The following is a 19,546-nucleotide window of genomic DNA, read 5'->3' as shown; positions in this document are numbered from 1 at the left end:
TGGGCTTAATATTGATTTGGAATGGTTTAATTAGCAAATTGAATATAAATGTCCTTATACCATAACTGCTTAGCCTAAAGCAATACTGAGTACTATATATTTAAGTATAATAGCTAGCATATTTACTATATGTAGGGAACTGTATTTGTAACATTTTCACACACATTTTCACACTCAAAGAATGTTGAAGTGTTTGTAATGTGGTTTGGCAAGACATTTGATCTTAACATATGTGAAAGTTGTCAGTGCATCAGCGTCCAAAACAAAGAGGAAACTCTAAAGGACAAATTAAATGGACTTCAAATAACAGCTACTTTAACATCCCTAACAAATGATTATACCAAAATGTAGATTATAAATGTAAGAGTCTGGACTTTAACTTGACATTCATTCATTGTGTTCAGTTTGGCTTCATTTGCTGTGTTAAAATCTACTTGCTGCGACACGGGCATGCGAATGCCATGGAGAGGAATAAGGTCAGGTAGCTCAGTTCAGCCTCTGGCATCAGACCGTTTGGCTTGGACAGGTTCAACCGCGCTTCAGTAAAGCAAGCGTTCCTGCCCGCAGCACAAACTGTTGATTCTTTAACTATTTCGTCAAAAATGCTACCAAGTTTTTTTGGACTAGTTCATGCATGTTCTGTGCCTTAGATATATGCAAGCTGTCTTAAAACTTATAGGTCTCAGTGCTGCTACACTCTAAAAAAACAAACGGTGCTATATAGCACCAAAACAATTGCTTTGGATCGTAACGATAGAAGAACCATTTTAGTGCCATATAGCACCGGTGAAGAACCAGTGAAGCACCAGTGAAGCACCAGTGTAGAACCATATAGGGGCCATATAGCACCACATATGGTTCTACATAGCACTATATGGTTCTACACAGGTGCTTCACTGGTGCTTCACTGGTGCTTCACTGGTTCTTCACCGGTGCTATATGGCACTAAAAATGGTTCTTCTATCGTTACGATCCAAAGCAACTGTTTTGGTGCTATATAGCACCGTTTGTTTTTTAGAGTGTACACCAAATACTGCCTCCAAAAGTTTCTCATTTTTTGAGTTAGTCTCTCAAGTAGGCCTGCATAATATTGGAGGGAACCTGACATTGCGTGTTTTGTTTTTCTGCACATGATAAATAATGGAGAGGTTTTAACTTCTGCATTGCATTTCATGTATAGCTTTCACAATTTTTACACAGATTTGTTTGACCTCCATATAGCTTTTCTTTTGAAATAAATGTTCCGGATGTCCTGCGATGTTTCTACTGCAGAGGCGCACATTGTGATGTCGATGTTGAAACTATACATTGTGCAGCCCTATTATCAAGTACACTATAAAAGAAATGCAGCATGAAGTTGAAACAACTTGGTTTTGCAGCTCAATTCAAGTTTCATTTTAAGTTTAGACCTGTGATAAGTTGACATAATTTTTACAAAAAGTTTTTACAAAAAAGTTAAAGTAACACAAAGTATATTTTACTTTGACAATACTGCATTTGTTATTTTTTACAATGTATGTGTCATTTATTATTCACACACAGAATTCCCCCCAGACCTACAAATTGAATTGTCTTTATGAACCTGCCTTTTTGGTTAACACTTTTAAACCGAAAATAAACTGTTAAAAATTCTGTGCTGCCTTAAATGTTCAATATCAACTCAGAGTTACAAGTAATTTAACTTACTATTATTTATCTTGACTGGAGACAAGTTGTAGGGATGCAACGAAAGTTTGGCAGCCAAAATTATTTGTAGGAAAAAACTAATTTTCGGTGTTTTACCAATCAAGTGAAAGTGCATTTGTCTGCTGAATGCACAAGCACGGAGAACTAGACCTTAGCTTTTCATCTCATGTCATAGATGAAAAGAGGAATGACGAAGGGCAACTGCAGTATGTAATAAAAACTTTCTAGAACCAGTAAAGTCTTACAATGACAAACACGCTTATATTAAACACGCTTTGTTTTTTCTCTGTCATGCTCCTGTCAATCTTACCGTTGTCTCACTCTATCCCTCTGCTTGTGCTTGACATGCACGCAGGTGCAAATCCGCTGCTCAACATGCTACAACCCGTATGCAGCACTGTACTGTAAGTTTCTTAAGGCAGAGTAATTAATAGGTTTAAAAAGTCAGAATATTAAAAAATGTCATTGTTAAATAATGTGAAATAAATATAGTAAAAAGGACAATCTGAAAATGTAACTTTTGCTGTGGTGAGAAAATTTACAAAATAATTAGAAAAAAACTCATCTTTGGTTGTTTGGTATTCGGTATGTTTCATTTTATTAAGCTTTGGCGAAGATTTTTCATTTCGGTTCATCCCTAATGAGTTGTTATAACTTAAAAAAAGAAGTTGACTTATTTCAACTATATTTTATAAGTTGTAGCAAGAGAAATAATAGTAAGTTGAAATGACTTACTAATGACAAAAAATTAAGGCAGCAAATATTTTTTTACAGTGTACCCATATTATTTCCTTTCAGGTCCCAAAAATTGATGTCCGGTCAAACTTTGTTATTAGGGAAAATGGGGCATTCATTCTAAAGTGAGCCAAATTTGCCATCTTGTGATTTCATTTTCTCTTAAAGTTAGCAAACGTTTAAACTGAAATTATGGCAGTTCAGTAAAAAAAGCGTACAAACTAAAAAGCAACCTTTTTTAGACTTATTCGAACAGGTCCAGTTTTCCCTGAAAGAAAATTTTAATCTCATCCAAATGGAAAGCGTCTGTGTTCACTGAAAATTACAAAGCAAATTACCTGCTGTTTTTCAGCTACTTTAGGTCTCCTGAGAATTCTATCCAGTAATGTCTGTGATTTGTTGTACACTCTTAAATATAAAGGTGTAAAGAACCTAAAAAAAAACTTTTTCACTTCAAAGAACCTTTTTTAAACACAAATGGTTCTTTGGATGTTAAAGGTTCTTTATTGAACCATTTAGCCAAAAAGGTCCTTCAATGGCACTATTAACCACCTTTATTTTCAAGAGTGTATATTTTTAAAGCAACACTAAAGAGTTCCTGCTCTTTGCTCCCCCTACAGGTTAGAAGCGTAATTGTTCATTACCACTGTCGTAAATACTGCAGCATAGCTGGCTCTGATTGAATTGTAGGTCTGCCGTAAAGCAAGTTTTTGTAGTTTTCACTCGAACTACAGAACCACTACCCGACGGTTGGAAACTTCTTTAGTGCGGTTTTGGCCGATAGAGGGCTGCAAAGCGAATGTGAAAGTGCCATTCACCCTGTTTTGAGTGGATGAACCACTGAAACTTTTTTGGAAACGTTATTTTAAAGTAAAAAAAACTCTGGTTTTGCTTTAATTCTTAGCATTTCTCTTATTCTGACCTTTGAATAACATAACTGAAGCTAAATTTACATTTGCATTTATTATGAAATGGCTAGTGGCTAAACTGCCCTCTGATTAAAATAATTTGATATTTAAGTTTGTTTAAATAAAGTTACATGGGAAATTCTATTTATTTATGTGCTTTGTACATATAACTTCTGATTCTTTTCACTGCACTTCTCTTATCGAAATTGGGAAAATGTACCATAGAGGAGTTTAATACGAATGTAATTTTCCAAATCTGAAACTGTTCTTAAGAAAAAACGTACATGATAATGTTAATGTGGCTGGCAATATTGAGTAACAAATGTGTTTTCCTAATTTCTCTAGTACCGAAAGCAGAAACGAAATTCAGAGCTTAATAGTACTATGGCCTTTCATAATGTAGCCCCATGGCCCATTTAATATCAGGTTTCTCATTTCTATTCAGCTGTAATGCCTGTGCCAGGAACTATCACAAACTGAGCATATTAAGAATGTGTATAGATAAAGTTACAGAAGCGGTCAAACTGTAAAACATCCCTTTGAGTAGTCTTGAGGGTTGGCAAGTTAACAGGAATCAGGCTCAGAACAATCTGCCTGCTGTCATTGTTCTGTTTTTCATCCTTCGGTGTCATTTACATCCTCCAGACATCACAGTAAAAATAACACTGAAAACACTCATTCTGACCTTCTGTAAAAATTGGGTTGTGCAATGTTTTTTTCCCTCTGAATAAATCTATATCTTCATAAATGAGCTGAATTCCTTCAAAAGCTTAAAAATCAACATTTAAAAGACATCTTAATAACATTAAAACATGCAGCAAAGCAGATGTCAGCAAATGTTAAGACGGCTGTTTTAAGATCTTTTGCAGGTGGAAAATTCCTCTAGTTATAGCTGTTAAAGCTGCGTGTCTTCATTCTTTTCTTCTTTTTGTTTGCTTTTATGTTAGCATTAACATTGCTAACATGTTTGTCTGATTGGCTGTTAGCCTTAATAAGTACAAGTGCACTTTGCTGTAAGAACACAGGCTAGTGTAAACAGGCGTGTTTTTTGGGATGGTTATTGATCTACTCGCACATCTACATTTGAAAAAGTCTACAGATTTGCATTGAATATGCTGTGCAACGTAACCTTCTTAACTTTGTCAATCCTAAGGAACTGCACACATCAGTGTTTGTATAGGATATAGGGATATACAGTGTAGGAATAAACTTAAACAATCTGTAGATAATAAATAAACTCTGACTATAAAGTTTGGGAAGAGGAGGACATCCCTAAAACCTGAAAAAGAGCCGAAAACAGAATGGTTGAAGGAAACTGTCTTCACAGGAAGATATTTTTGTCACATGACTACACTCTCATACCTTTCGGGTGATTAGAGAACACACCTTCTTGGTTTAGAATTAAAAGAAATAATTGATAATGACAGACTTGTATTTTGTGTATTCTTGGCATCTTGACCTTCCAAACCTGCATGATCTTGTGTTCTTTTCTTTTCTGTACAGTCAAAGCACGCATTTGATTACTTAATTCAATTTCGGTCCCTGAAAACTACAGAGAGTTATTCGCTCAACATTTTAAGAGTGCACATACAGATCCAACATACTGCAAGAGTTTTATTTCTCCACTGCTTATACTTTCACTTGAGACGGTGTGTTTACGAGAATAATCATGGTTTAGAGAGATATTTTGTGTATGCCTGTTCAAGCGCAAAAACATGAACTCTGGTAACATTTGTGTGCATCTGAAGCCTTGAGATGCGGCTTTCTGGACACGTGCTTTAGCACACACAAAACTTCTCAAACAGCATTTGAGTACCACATTGAGATCTGTTTCACGTCTTCTGTGCTTAAATGTTTACATTGGCATAGCTTGAAAGCATGTGATGTGATAAACTTTTGCATAGATGCAGCACTGGCTCGATCGGTATGTTAAAAGCATAAAAAAATTAAACACATTATTTTTTACCATAATAATTAATGTGTTAAATTAACAGCCTGTTGTTTACTAAACTAGTTAATTATTTAAATTAATACTATTTATAAAAAAATCCAAGAGCATTAAAGGGACATTCCACTTTTTTTTTAAATATGCTCATTTTCTAGCGCCCCCCTAGAGTTAAACATTTGATTTTTACTGTTTTGGAATCCTTTCAGCCGATCTCCAGGTTTGGTGGTAGCACTTTTAGCATAGCTTAGCATAATCCGTTGAATCTGATTAGACCATTAGCATTGCGCTCAAAATAACCAAAGATTCAATATTTTTCTGTAGTTACGAAAAATTAAAGATGCAATTTTGTAGGCCGATTATGGCTAGGAACTATACTCTTATTCTGGCGTAATAATCAAGGAATTTGCTGCCGTAACATGGCTGCAGCCATGAAAAATATAAAAACTCCTTGGTTGTTTTTGAGCGCGATGCTAATGGTCTAATCAGATTCAATGGATTATGCTAAAATATGCTAAAAGTGCTACAGCCAGACCTGGAGATCAGCTGAATGGATTCCAAAATGGTAAAAATCAAATGTGTAACTCTACGGGACCTGGAAATGAGCAAATTTTCAAAAAAATTGAAGTGTTTCTTTAAGAGTGAACAGAGTAATCTCAGCAAATGGTGACTCTTTAAAAAAAAAAAAGAGTTTGGATCTGGAACATTTAATGTATTCAAATTTAAATATGTGGCATGACACAGCACTGCACTTCTCAGCCTGGTGTGCGACCCCTTTAAAAGTACAAACTTGAGTGCATCAGGACGCTTCAAGGCAAGGTTGACATCCATCATCCATTGTTTCTTGTGTTTGGGTGAACTTTTCCTTTTTAACTCATTTTACGTCAGTCATTTAAACACGTCAGTTAATTGACCGTTTAAAATGACCAAACGTAAAAATACACAAACAGACATTACTCAATTTAATGAGCTCAAGGTGAACATGTCGCTTCTTTATAGTGCACTCCAGCAGTACTAATGGCCTGTCAAACTGTCACAAGACTCAGTTACCCACATTCCCCCAGTGGCAAAGTGTGGGGCGCCCGTTTCCGCTCGAAAAGCTATAACCATGGCAACAGCGATTTGTTTCTGCTATGGTGATAAGAGATAGAGATGTGGGCACTAATGAAAGCAGAAAAGAGAGGCCACCGGAAGATGTAGGGGTTAAAAATAATGACAGTGTCGCTACCCACAGCACGATCAAACAGGTGTTAGACAGCAACAATTACATGACTGCTACCAGATGTGCGTGTCTAGTTTAAAAATCTGTTATTGTGCAAATAAATGTGTTATTCTTTGCATTCCTCCCATTCTCGTTCTTATTGTTTCTGTGAGTTTGTAATTGAGATTAATAGGTTACAGTGGTCTTCCTTCAGACGGAGGAACTTTTTTAAAGATTTGTGTGTATTATTGACCCAGACAGGATTCAAAACGAAGTGTACCCTACCCTTGACACCTCAACTAAATCACTGCACCAATCAATGGAGCTCTACTAAAGACATTCATTGTGACACACCTTCCGTTGACTGATGCATTTTGCTACGTATAGTCCGTGCTTTTAGTGTAGATGGCCTTAAGATGTCAGGATGCAATGCAATGGATTACTTTTACTGTAGACACGGTGTGAGGCAACAGCTCACCATGAAAACATGTACATATGTGAGTTTATCTTCAGGACATCAGAGCTCAGGCATTCCAGTTAATGTTTGTACAGTGATGTTATGATATCACCAATATTGTTTTCTCAAAACATACTACTATTACCACATGCCTCAGGTATTGGAGAGTGTAAAGGCTATATGTGAATGTGTGTGTGGATAAATGTGTTGTGTCCACAGTTTAATACCTCTGTTAGTGTCAACATTGTACATGCCAACTCCGGAATTTTTTTTACTGTTTTTTTCACATAAAACATACTGATTGAGTTAAGACCATGTTAAAGATTGAAATCAATGAATGAAATCATACTTTGATGGATTTCACAGTGTCAAATTTGTGAGGTGTTATTTTTAATGTGTAGTAAATGCAACAGACATTTGGATTAGGTCACTTAACTTCAATTGCATGCTTAATACAAGCCACAAACCTCAGATAACGGGGTTTATCTAGCTTTTGTGTCGTGTCATGAAGAATATGCTTTTACAATCTCTTCTCTGGCCCTGTCTCATGCTTTGCTGCTCTTGAAAATCACCTCAGGGAAGCGCCCATGTCACAACACGACCAACCTAGTGTGGAATTTACACACGCATATATATCGACAGTTGGACATGGACATATATTCACACGTATACACGTACATGCCCCCCAGGAGTTCAAGCCTCCCCCCACACACAAGCATATTGTGTTACATTGCTTACATTCAGTCCAGTTCAGTTTGTGATTTGAGCCAGAGATCTGATATGTGTATTTATGTGTGTCATAGTGGAAAAAACCTGTTGTAATGAAAATTCAAGTCACCATTAACAAAATCTTGAGTTGTGTGGCTTTTAGTCCTTGGGTGTCGACTTTAAGGCCATGCTGACAAATTTTGATTATAGCACATTAATAGTACACAATTAAAATGTTTAGTGTTTCTTTTCCTGTAGTACAGAATAAAATTATTTATCACTCTCTTCAGATCTCATTTTAGTATCTGCAATTGAGCTCTCTTAATAGGTCCTGATAAAACCTCTGTTTTCTACTTGTGTCAACACCTTTGAAGTAATTTCATATGGTTCCTGTCCGTTTTTTACTTCTTTTAAATCTGCATATGCATGTTTCCAGCCTTGAGTGAATTATTTTGTCACTTTGAAGCATAAAAAACCTCTAGTTTGTCTGGTTAATATTTTTTCATTTATTTACTTCTAATCTTTTCCCATCCCTTTAGACAAATATAATGCCAGTGTTTTCATAACTTTTATTGAGGAAATGTTCCAATATTTGAGCAACAGCAGCTATTATGAATTATTTCTTTCTCTCTCTCTCTCTCTCTCTCTCTCTCTCTCTCTCTCTCTCTCTCTCTCTCTCTCTCTCTCTCTCTCTCTCTCTCTCTCTCTTTCTCCCTTTCTCTTTTTCATGTACATAATCGATTACTAGGCAGATATTACCCTTCAAAGAATACTGTAAATGTCCACAAGCTTTTGTTTCCACAACGATGGCCTTTATGTTTCTATGGTAACACGCTACCTATACTGAATGTTGCTGTTGAAGTTAATGAATATGCAAGCTACTTGTGTTTTTAGTGATGAAAAACAAGTACATAGTCATGTGACTATTTATTTTGTTTGAAGGGTTCGGGACAGACATCATTAGCAATGACATCAGTCCAGAAATCTGGGTAGTGTTGTTCGTCTGATCATCTGTACATTAGTGAATGTGCGGTCACAAAGCTATTCTATTGTGTATTTAAAAAATGGGCAAATAAATGCACTTAGCCAGGATGATAAGCACGTGCTGTCAGATTACACAGATGTTGGCCATCCACACCTTACCACACCACAAGCCTTTAAAAGAAACATCTTAGTATCACATCTATTTTTGGCTCTTGTGGCATCTATGTGTGGGTGTGGTAAGCGCCTTTTTCCTGATAGTAACTTGCAAATGAAAGCGTAAGTGTGCCTAGTCTAAAAGTTTGGCAGTATTTAAAACAGAGTGGTGCGAGACATTTGATTGGTCAATGGGTTTGCTTTCTGCCAATCAGGGTATTTGTGCCATTTATTCAGTTGTTGTCTGGAAGCTCATCATGATTCAGTTTCAAGGATCTTAAATGTGTGTGTATGTTTATGTGTCAGAATAATCTTTAGTTTGTGGATTAGTCATGATGATTAGTCAAGATGAGCTACACACATTTTCAAGAAACATTTACAATAAAAACACATTGGAATAGCCTTGAATAGCCATGAAAATATGAAATCAAATGTTTTCCACCCAAGACTTCTCCATAACATATAAAGACTTGGAGCATGGACACATTGGAACTGAATTAAATGACACCAGCATATTAAGAAAAGTTAAAAAACCTCAGGTAACCTGAGAACTGTGAGCGCTTTAGATCGGAGATAGTGGAGTTTTTTCATGTAGTATCAGTGATTATGATTTTATGGGACAGTTGTATACTTAATTCTGATTGGCTGAGAAATGGGTGTGTATTATTTGTCTGTAAACACACACCTATGAAGATGATCCAGGTCTGTCGACAACATTGTGCAGTTCCATGTTACTACGCCAAGTTTAGGCTGATGTCTTCCTTGTTCTATGAAGTCCCTCCTTCAGAAATACGTAACGAGTTCTGATTGTGTAGTTTGTCAAGTGTGTTGTGATTAGGGGTGGGCAAAAAAATCGATTCTTAGATGAATCGCGATTCGGACGTGGGCCGTTTCTGAATCGATTCACAAATGTCAAGAATCGATTCTTAAATGTTAGTTTACAAAATAACGTCACGTTATCAGAACCAAAAGGCGGAACTCAACTGGGGGAGCGGTGATGCACACGGACAACTTAAGAGAGCGCGCCCTGCATGAGCGCATAGCGGAGCTTACAAGAGTAGAAGAGAAAGAACACTTTAAATGCTTGTAGGACTATACTGCATATATCTCTACATTGAATTTAGGGCTGTCACCATTACTCTATTCTTTTTGAGGGGTTTTAAAAAACCTTGAGTACATGTCGAGTACTCCTTAAAATAGCGGAGATGCGGTTTAGTGAAACAAACAGTATCAGAAGCATACAAATCAGCCCTACGCTGCCTCTCTCTCCCTCTCGTTTGCTCGCTCACACACACTGTGCGTGTGAATCAGCAACTGCGTGAGGCAAGAATGCGCATCCATGTGAATTTTGGAAGTTAAAGACGACTGAGCTGCAGTGGCATGGCAAAACACATTTGAGAAGAAAGGCGCAGCAACTCAAAAAGACCTGCATGTTTCACAATTACTCCAAAAGACCATAATGACAATTTTGCACGTGGAGCAGCAGTTGTGCGATCTACCGGCATTGCCTTTGCGATCGACGTATTGTACACCCCTGCCCTAAACCATCCGCAGACTGTTTAGATATAACATGAATATACTTCTGTAAAAATATGCACATAGTTTGTTATTCAGTCGCTGGGTGCGCTGCATTATATAAATACAGTAATACTGCCAATCACTGTGTATAATGATGATGATTTGACGTTTAACGTTCGTGGAAGTTAATGCCAGTTAACATATAGAATTAATATGTCACGTTAAATTAATATTTTTACTGGTTTTAATGTCTTACAACAGAAACAGGACATGTATGTATATAAGAATGACATTATTTATCCCTAGTTGCATTAAAGTACAGTATATGACAGTTCAGAGACTAGCAAAAGCGCAAACATTAACCTGGCTTTGAAAGCAAATGCGACGTAATGACGTCACAGATATGCAAATTAGTACGTCAAGAATCGATTCTGAATCGAATCGGGACCCTAAGAATCGATTCTGAATCGATTCATGGGGGTCCAAGCGATTCCCACCCCTAGTTGTGATTCGACAGCTGCTTAGCTTAGTTGGTTAGTCAGAAACTCTTATTTTGACGTCATTCAACTGGGAAGTAGAGGGCTGTAGTCCAAACCGGCTGCTCACTGTAGGCTTTGAAAAGGAAATTCTATTAAAGAGAAAATATATTGCTTGGAATTGAATTATGAGCTTTATAACTTTACAGGTATTATTTATGCTCTAACAGTCACATTACACACTAGCTAAAGTTTGGAAAATGGGATCAGGACCTTTAAAGAAATAGTTTTATGTAGTGATGCACCGATGTATCGGCCGCCGATATTTATCGGCCGATTTTTAATGATTTTGAAACCATCGGCATATCGGCAATAGCACGAGAAAGGCCGATACCGATTGTTTATTAATTAACTGCATAAAGAAATCCATTATATGTAAAAAATGAGTTAATGTTGTTAATAAAATGAATGCTGAATAGCAAAAAGCACATTTGAAGGTTGTCATGCTGTCTTATTATATTTGTTTTAGCTTAATTTGTGCCTCTCTTCTTATGTTGGTCAGTTGAATGTTAATTAGATCTAATCCCTGTTCAGTAAAAATAATTTGATGCAGAAATAAACTAGCTAATAGACCAACTGTATAGCATTGTATACAAGCGTTTAATATCGGTATCGGCATCGGTATCGGCCAGAAGTTGTCTGTTTAAATCGGTATCGGCCTAAAAAATCCTATCGGTGCATCCCTAGTTTTATGGTAGTTAATGCTTTATACTTGTCTTTGTTTATTTTCCATGTGGAAAGATGCAGATGTGTGTGTGTGTGTGTGTGTGTGTGTGTGTGTGTGTGTGTGTGTGTGTGTGTGTGTGTGTGTGTGTGTGTGTGTGTGTGTGTGTGTGTGTGAATATATTTGAATAGCAGGCAGGTGTATACCGATTATCTGTTAATATTGATGTTAGGCATCCATCTTAATGGTTACACGACTGCTTTTCCCTCATTCCGTTTTGCATTGTAAAACAGGTGAGAGTCCTCTGGCTCTCTTACAGTATGTTGCTTGTGTGCACGGGTATGTGCGTCTGCACTCCATAAAATGCTGGGTTGTTTTTAACCCATGGCTGGGTAAACATTGGACAGAACACACCATTGGGTAATATTTACAATATTTACCCGGCCATGGTTTAAAAACAACCCAGCATTTTTTAGATTGTGTGTTATGGTTTGGCTGTACTTCTGGGTGCCAATTTATATCTTTACAAACATGAAAAATGGACTTAACTCCTCTTGCTCACAAAAAAATATTTTTTAGATGCAATAATGTCAACAACAGTATGTATGGATTAGGTTATGGCCCAGGTATAGAGAGTTTGGGGAAGCCTATGGGATATCCTACAGTAAAACAAACCTGTGTGTGTGCTTGTATCTTCCTCCTCAGTGTGGAATGTTCAAGGTCTCTGCATTTCTAAACAGATCAAGGTTAAAGTACCAGAACAGTGATAACACACACACACACTGACCCATGGTTTTGTAAATGCTTCATTACTGAGTACAGCCTGTTTGGCCACTATACAAATTCTTTTAATTTTGTAAGAGCTAAATATCTGTTCACCCCAATGGACACATTTTGCTTCTAAAACGGTATGAGCTAATGTTTTACATGACCCAATGTTGATACATAAAGGGTGAAACTCATTGGTTGGTAATTGTAACACGACCAGTGCTGCTCTCTATTTGAGGGTGCACAGCTACATTTTGAATAACGTAGTTGCGCACAAAAAAACATGAATTGTGAACTGCCCCTAAGTTATGCCAGTTATATTTAAAACTTCCATTCAAATATACACAGTAATGTTTCATATTTGATGATCTTTTCATATGTGAATAAAATGAAATCCTTAAACTCTTCACTCTGTCTTCAGATGTTTAATATGTGGTTTTGTGCAATTGCCCATATAAGATAAGATTACAGGATTTTTATACAAAATTGTTCGACTTAAGGAAGTCATGTAAACAGAGGATGACGTGGGAATGAGTTTTGGGGTGAATTGTTTCTTTACCACGAACCAGGAAGTAAAGTTCAACCATCAAGTTTTGCCAAATCACCTGCCACATCTCTATCATTATATAAGGTGTAATTTCACATGCACACATTTTCTGCTGTGTTGTTACAGAGTAACATTAGACATTTAAACAAACTGGCCAGAGGGGAAATTATCTGTGTGCATAATGCATACCAGGCCAACTCAAACTTATTCAGGTCTGTGTATTAAAGCAAAGGTCCTAAGAGAGCATTTTCTACCATTGTGTGCATGCGAGTGTACTTGTATCTCATCTCTGAAACACTGACCAGCTGAACAGGTTTCCTTAGCTGGTGTGTGGAGAATTTTCCTGTACTAGTTTGATGATATCTGTGGAAGTTAAAGGACCAAGCCCTATTTTGGACAAAAGTGTAATGTTCCCTTTGAAGTCTGTCTGACTGTAGCTTTATATCATGTGCACTACTGCCTGTTTACATATTACTGTTTACACGCTAACCTGCATTTAGACTTTAATGGGCGTGCTGTGTGTATGCTGACATGATGACCGTGATTCAAAGAAGTATATCTTGCTCTCATTTTAGGACCAATAAAATATTTTGTATATCATATTTTTATGATGAGTAATAACACGCACCCTTTCCTGCAATTTGTTGTTATTCTGAAGGAAAAAGATTTTGTGTTATGTGAAAAAAAAGTTTAATTAAAGGGACACAAGGCAGCATTTTTATGTTAATAAATCATCTTCGTAAGTCGGTATATGGTTAAATGACTCAATACATTACGAATGAAGACTCTCTCGCCCGCCCCTACCGTCTGTAGGAAGAATACCCCACTTGCAAGTTCGCTGTATCCGACCCGGTGTCCTGTCTCGTATAGTCTTAGATATAGAACGCATTTACTCCCAGACACTAGGGGGAGCTAGTGGAGAAATAATACTCAGACTTGCCTTGTGTGCCTTTAAATTTGAATTTTGTACTGATTTAAATAGTTGATTTCAGAGAGATTATTATTATTATTAGTTTTATTTCACGTATAACACTGCAGAACCTTACATTTTGTTCTTACCAACTTATTTTAATAACATCACGTTTTATATTATTTTCCACACATCGTGCATTATCGTTGCTCTTCAATGCCCCGCCTTTCTCAAACGTGTCGATTTCTTCAAAGCTCATTGTTCTGAAAAGCGCTGTGTGCTCCGATTGGCCAGCTATCCAGTGCATTGGCCGAATACCTCAAGCGATTGACGAAAATATGGCTCTCCTTACCTTATTTGGAAGACTAGCTCCCAACAGGAGATAATATTGTAAATTCTTTAAATATGACAACATCGGCTTCTTACAGGCTATGAGTCAGAAGTGGGCAGAATTATGATAATGTATATACGTCGAATCCACGTCAACGGGCTGTGGACGTAAAATGTTGCCTACAAAAAAAGAGTTTGAGACGATAACACGTGTCACTGTAGATTTGGGGAATTGTAACTTTGCATATTGTTAACATGTACTAATACCAGTGGCGAACCGTGAGTACTACAGCTGGGCCTTCAAAATATGCAATGAAGTGCAAATGCCTCTCCATGCGCAATTACGCATGGCGCAATAAATTAAAATCACAATTTTAATGGATAGGTTCTACTTACTACACCGCCTTAATTCTTAAAAACAGGGAAACGGAGACAAGTGAGCATGGGGGGAATAAACACCCAAATAAAGAGTATTTTGTTTTTCGTAAATGTTTCAATTCAGAATATAATACTAGGCTATTCGTATTTCGTTAAATCATACAGTGAACGTGTAAAAATTCTGAGCACGCAAAGTTAAATTACAGAACGGGCATTAGGACTTCATGAAGGCTTACAATGTTTTGTTTTTTACCCGCCCACTTGAAATCAAAGCATGATTGGTCGATTTGGCCGTCACTCTCCACACCAAAACACATAGCTTTGCCTTCCCTGGGATTCGTGAAGTCCTAACCAATGAATGAGCCAGTTACCGGGCCTTAAATAAAAAAAAGAAAATAAGTCTAGTTTTTAGACCAAAAATATCAAATTTAACTGATTTTGTGCATAAAACAAGCAAAAAAATCTGCCAGTGTGTTCTATTTTTAGATGCATGACCCGACGTGGCACAGCACTTTTTGTGTGCGAAAAACACCAAAATTGAAGTATAATGAGTTATGTGGTGTGTTTGTGACTTGGACATGTAAACTGTGTATATGTGTTTATTTCTCCAACAGTAAGACTGTCACATTCACAAACACAGTTTCTGAAACGAACTCTAATATAAATTTAAGATAAGATTCATATTTACAAAAGTTATCGTGAGTGAAAGAGTAAGAGATGAGGTAGATAAAATACACAAGAATTTAATCAGTTAGAAGATATTTTCTCTTTTACACCCGTTAGCGTGTGTGTGAGAGAGCAGAGGGTGTGTTTTTTCAGTAATAGCTTTCTAATCTGTCCAGTCTAACCAGGATCAGGACTATTTAGACACACACACACACACACACACACACAGACACACATATAAACAAACACATTCTCCTTAACTCAGATGTTTCCGATGTCGTAAACACATCTAGCAGACTACAAGTCAATCACTGGGCTGTTTCAGTCATATTGGCATTTCTGTCTTTGTGTGTTTACACTATTAACTTCTGATCCGGTTCCAGGTGAAATAACAAGCTCAGTACTAATGGAGAACAGCATATATGTGTGTGTTAAAGAGAAGATCTGTCACCAGATGGATCTAAAGCTGACCTCACGTTGCCTCTTGCTGCTGTTGTGCTCTTACGTTCTTTTGTTGTTTGTTTTATGACTGAGACATTTGGAGCTCGTAACATTTTCTTATCAGTAATTAAATTAACGTGCGTCATTTCAACTCATTACAGGAACAATCTTGTAGTGGTATCCAGCGCTAAGTAAGACAATGCTGTATAGGTGGTAGTGAGGGAATATGTATGGGATTTTGTTGTAAACAGATTGCTGTTCCTTTGGAAAGGTCATTTAGATGATGGCAGTTGTTTGAGCCTCTTACTGACCAGGCCCATATGCTTTCACTGAGTTCTCACAGCGCTAATACTGCGTAACGCTATCTTCTTTACTCATTAGACACTCATCTGTCCACAGTCGTATCACGCTTCGTCCATTTTACTTTGTCTTTCTTTCCTGTCGTATGTCAGATTAGTTTCTCATTCTCTCTTTGTATTTGTGTCCTTCGTTGTTTTAGATTATGGTAGAGAAATCTTTTTTAAAGAAAAACATTATGTTGCATGTTTTTTTAAATGGTTGAAGTCCCGCCCCTCCCTTCATTTAATTGGGTGAATGTAAGTGAAGTCTGCTCTGATTAACTGGGACAGCCATCAGTCAAAGCTGTCGGTGCTCTGCAGTAATTAAGTTGTATTAATAGAGTTTGGCCACCGTGTGACACATTATTTATGAAAGCTGATTTTATGCCAGGTTGAAAATCCAAGGTCAGTGCATTTAGCTGTTCGAGTCTTTTGATGCATTTTTAAGATGCATTTGTATTAACGTTCTGTGGAAAAAAATAATTATTTAAATAAATTTTTATATCAACACGTAGTATATCTTTAAAAAATATATCTTTAGATACAAACATCATTCAAAATTATACATTTTAAGGGGCGGTTTCCCAGACAGGGCCTAAGCCTATTTCCTGACTAATTAAATGTTAGTGTTTTCTTGACCGAAAACAACTTGCTCTGTCATATCTTAAAATATATCAGTGCAAGATTTGTGTCTGAAGATGCACACCAGTAATGTTTATTTATAAATGATGCTTTTAAAAAACGACTTAAATATCCTAATTTAACTTGGGTCTAGACCTGGCTTAAAGGAATATTCCATTTTCTTAAAAGAAAAATCCAGATAATTTACTCACCACCATGTCATCCAAAATGTTGATGTCTTTCTTTGTTCAGTCGAGAAGAAATTATGTTTTTTGAGGAAAACATTGCAGGATTTTTCTCATTTTAATAGACTTTAATAGACACCAACAATTAACACTTAACTCAACACGTAACAAGTTTTTTTCAACGGAGTTTCAAAGGACTATAAACGATCCCAAACGAGGCATAAGGGTCTTATCTAGCAAAACGATTGTCATTTTTGACAATAAAAATAACAAATATACACTTTTAAAGCACAACTTCTCGTCTAGATCCGGTCGTGATGCGTCAGCATGACCCCACGCAATACGTCATGACGTCAAGAGGTCACAGAGGACGAACGCGAAACTCCGCCCCAGTGTTTACAAGTGTTGAGAAAGAGGACCGTTCCTACGTTGTTGTATGTCAACTGATACTAATTAATGTTTTTTTGTCAGTTTATTGTTTACAATGGTCCGCAATTGTGCGTTTTATATATGTAACACGTGACCTCCCTACGTCACTACGCATTTACGTTAGGTCCCGCTGGACTGGATCTAGACGAAAAGTTGTGGTTTAAAAGTGTATATTTGTTATTTTTATTGTCAAAAATGAAAATCGTTTCGCTAGATAAGACCCTTATGCCTCGTTTGGGATCATTTATAGTCCTTTGAAACTCCGTTGAAAAAAAACTGTTACGTGTTGAGTTAAGTATTAAATGTTGGTGTCTATTAAAGTCCATTAAAATGAGAAAAATCCTGCAATATTTTCCTCAAAAAAACATAATTTCTTCTCGACTGAACAAAGAAAGACATCAACATTTTGGATGACATGGTGGTGAGTAAATTATCTGGATTTTTCTTCTAAGAAAATGGAATATTCCTTTTAAGATAATCCCTGTCCGGAAAACCACTCCCTGTCCAAACTGGACCTTTAAAATATTCTAGCAATAAACTTTTGGCTTACTGTACTGTAAAAAAAAACATTTATTAAGCTTTTTAAAACATCAATTTCCCACCACTGCTGTCTTTAATTTGGAAATAAATACACAACACAAAAAAATCTGTTTCTTGTCAGAGAGCTGTGATGGAAATGCTCAAACAGGGAAGGTATGTAGCCTCCATTTAGAAAATCCAAATGAAATTGCCCAAAATAAATAAATTAGCAGTCTTCGCTATTTATTTTGTGCTTTGCGTGCGCTTTTGTGTATGGATTTCATTGCACCCACATTAATGTCAGCGATTTGTGCCCTTTGACCTCTAAACCTTTTTTTTTTCTCCAGATGAGAGAGAGGCAGTGCAGAAGAAGACCTTCACTAAATGGGTAAACTCCCATCTGGGACGTGTGACCTGCAGGATCGGTGACCTCTACACTGACCTCCGTGATGGCCGCATGCTCATCCGCCTGCTGGAGGTTCTCTCTGGAGAACAGCTGGTCTGCATCTAACCCTTTGTTGACTTATTTATTTATTTATTTATTTATTTATTCATCAGACAGTCAATAATTTCATTTCTTATTCCCTCTCTCTCTTTCAGCCAAAACCTACAAAGGGTCGTATGCGCATCCACTGTCTGGAGAACGTCGACAAAGCTCTACAGTTTCTGAAGGAACAAAAGGTTCACTTGGAGAACATGGGTTCTCACGACATTGTCGACGGAAATCACCGTCTCACACTCGGACTCATCTGGACCATAATCCTCCGCTTTCAGGTAAGGTGGAAAAGAGGGTGTGGCCTCTACTAGAGAAAGAAAAGGTGGATGGACAGCTGAAAGTCAGAAAATTAGGAAATTTTAGGCTAACTCTGCTAACATGCAAATTTTTTAAAGTAGCCCCTGGCCACCTTTTATAGAAAGTGAAGTGTATCTGTGGATTGCATGCTGAGTTAAAAAGAATTTAGCCTTGACCTGCTGGTCACCGGTTGTACTAAGATCAAAGGTTTAAAACAAATAAATAGACTAACTCTGCAAGGTTGCGTGAGGATGAAGCCTATCTCAGCATCAGGCCACACCAGACAGATTACACTATTAATACGTGGTCGGTTTATCATAGATGTTGATCATTGTAATGCGGTAGTCATAAAGTGTTTCATGCATCTGTTGTCAGTGAACATCACAGAGATATTTTATGTCGCCTTCAGAGATGATATTGTGTAAAGCAGTCGATTTTACCTTAAATCCTGACATTGACTCTGAGATACATGGACACACATGTCTGGCCAAAAACTTTTAGTCTGTGTGTCATTATCTGCTTCATAGCTTATTATTTGGATATTTGTTATGTCTCTCAGATTAGTTGTGTTCTTTTTGTTTGTCCTCCAGACAGCTCTGTCAGTCCATTATCAACTCATCATAATTTGTATTAGCATGTTGTTGTATGCTGCTTCATTACCCTTGCGATTGGTTTGTTAGTTTTGTACAATTGAAACAAGTTCATTATCAAAGCCCAGTGATCCAGACCGCTTACTGCGTGTCATGAGGGATTTTGATCAGTTTGTGAAGATGTTATTTAGATGTAATTTTTGGTTCTTTGCCGAATAAATGTAAGTTGATTATAAATGATTGTACGGATACAATCTGCAGACTGCATTGAATCATTAATTAACCGAGCTTATATATTATTGAGCTTGCTAGTGTTATAGTCTGTGTGTAAATTTGAATGATTGTGCATATTTAATACTGTTCAAGTCATACGATATGTGCTTTGAGATTTCTCTTAGCAAGAGGTCTTTTCCCTCTAAATAGATCTTTTTTTTTTCTAATGCAGATAAAATGAAATTGCTTATTCAATACCAGTGAACAATGTGACAACTAAAGTTTATTTGGTTGGTTTCATGTGGTTAAAGTTGTTTAAATCA

The 19,546-nt window shown here is 36.9% G+C and overlaps 1 protein-coding gene across 4 annotated transcripts in view; it reads left to right on the top strand.

The window, feature by feature from the left end:
* Positions 1 to 19,546, top strand: part of sptbn2 (spectrin, beta, non-erythrocytic 2) — a 90,299-nt gene that overhangs the window by 41,917 nt on the left and 28,836 nt on the right. For all 4 annotated transcript variants that reach the window (XM_065267131.2, XM_065267129.2, XM_065267130.2 and 1 more), the window contains 2 exons: positions 17,975 to 18,126; positions 18,228 to 18,401. In XM_065267131.2, coding sequence (XP_065123203.1) covers positions 17,975 to 18,126; positions 18,228 to 18,401 — 326 coding nt within the window. The remainder of the gene's footprint in view (positions 1 to 17,974; positions 18,127 to 18,227; positions 18,402 to 19,546) is intronic.

Source organism: Paramisgurnus dabryanus, chromosome 5, assembly GCF_030506205.2.
Source record: "Paramisgurnus dabryanus chromosome 5, PD_genome_1.1, whole genome shotgun sequence".
In the NCBI taxonomy this organism is placed as follows: Eukaryota; Metazoa; Chordata; class Actinopteri; order Cypriniformes; family Cobitidae; genus Paramisgurnus; species Paramisgurnus dabryanus.
The sequence above is the reverse complement of the archived record's forward strand: the minus strand, read 5'-3'. Positions and strand labels throughout refer to the sequence as shown.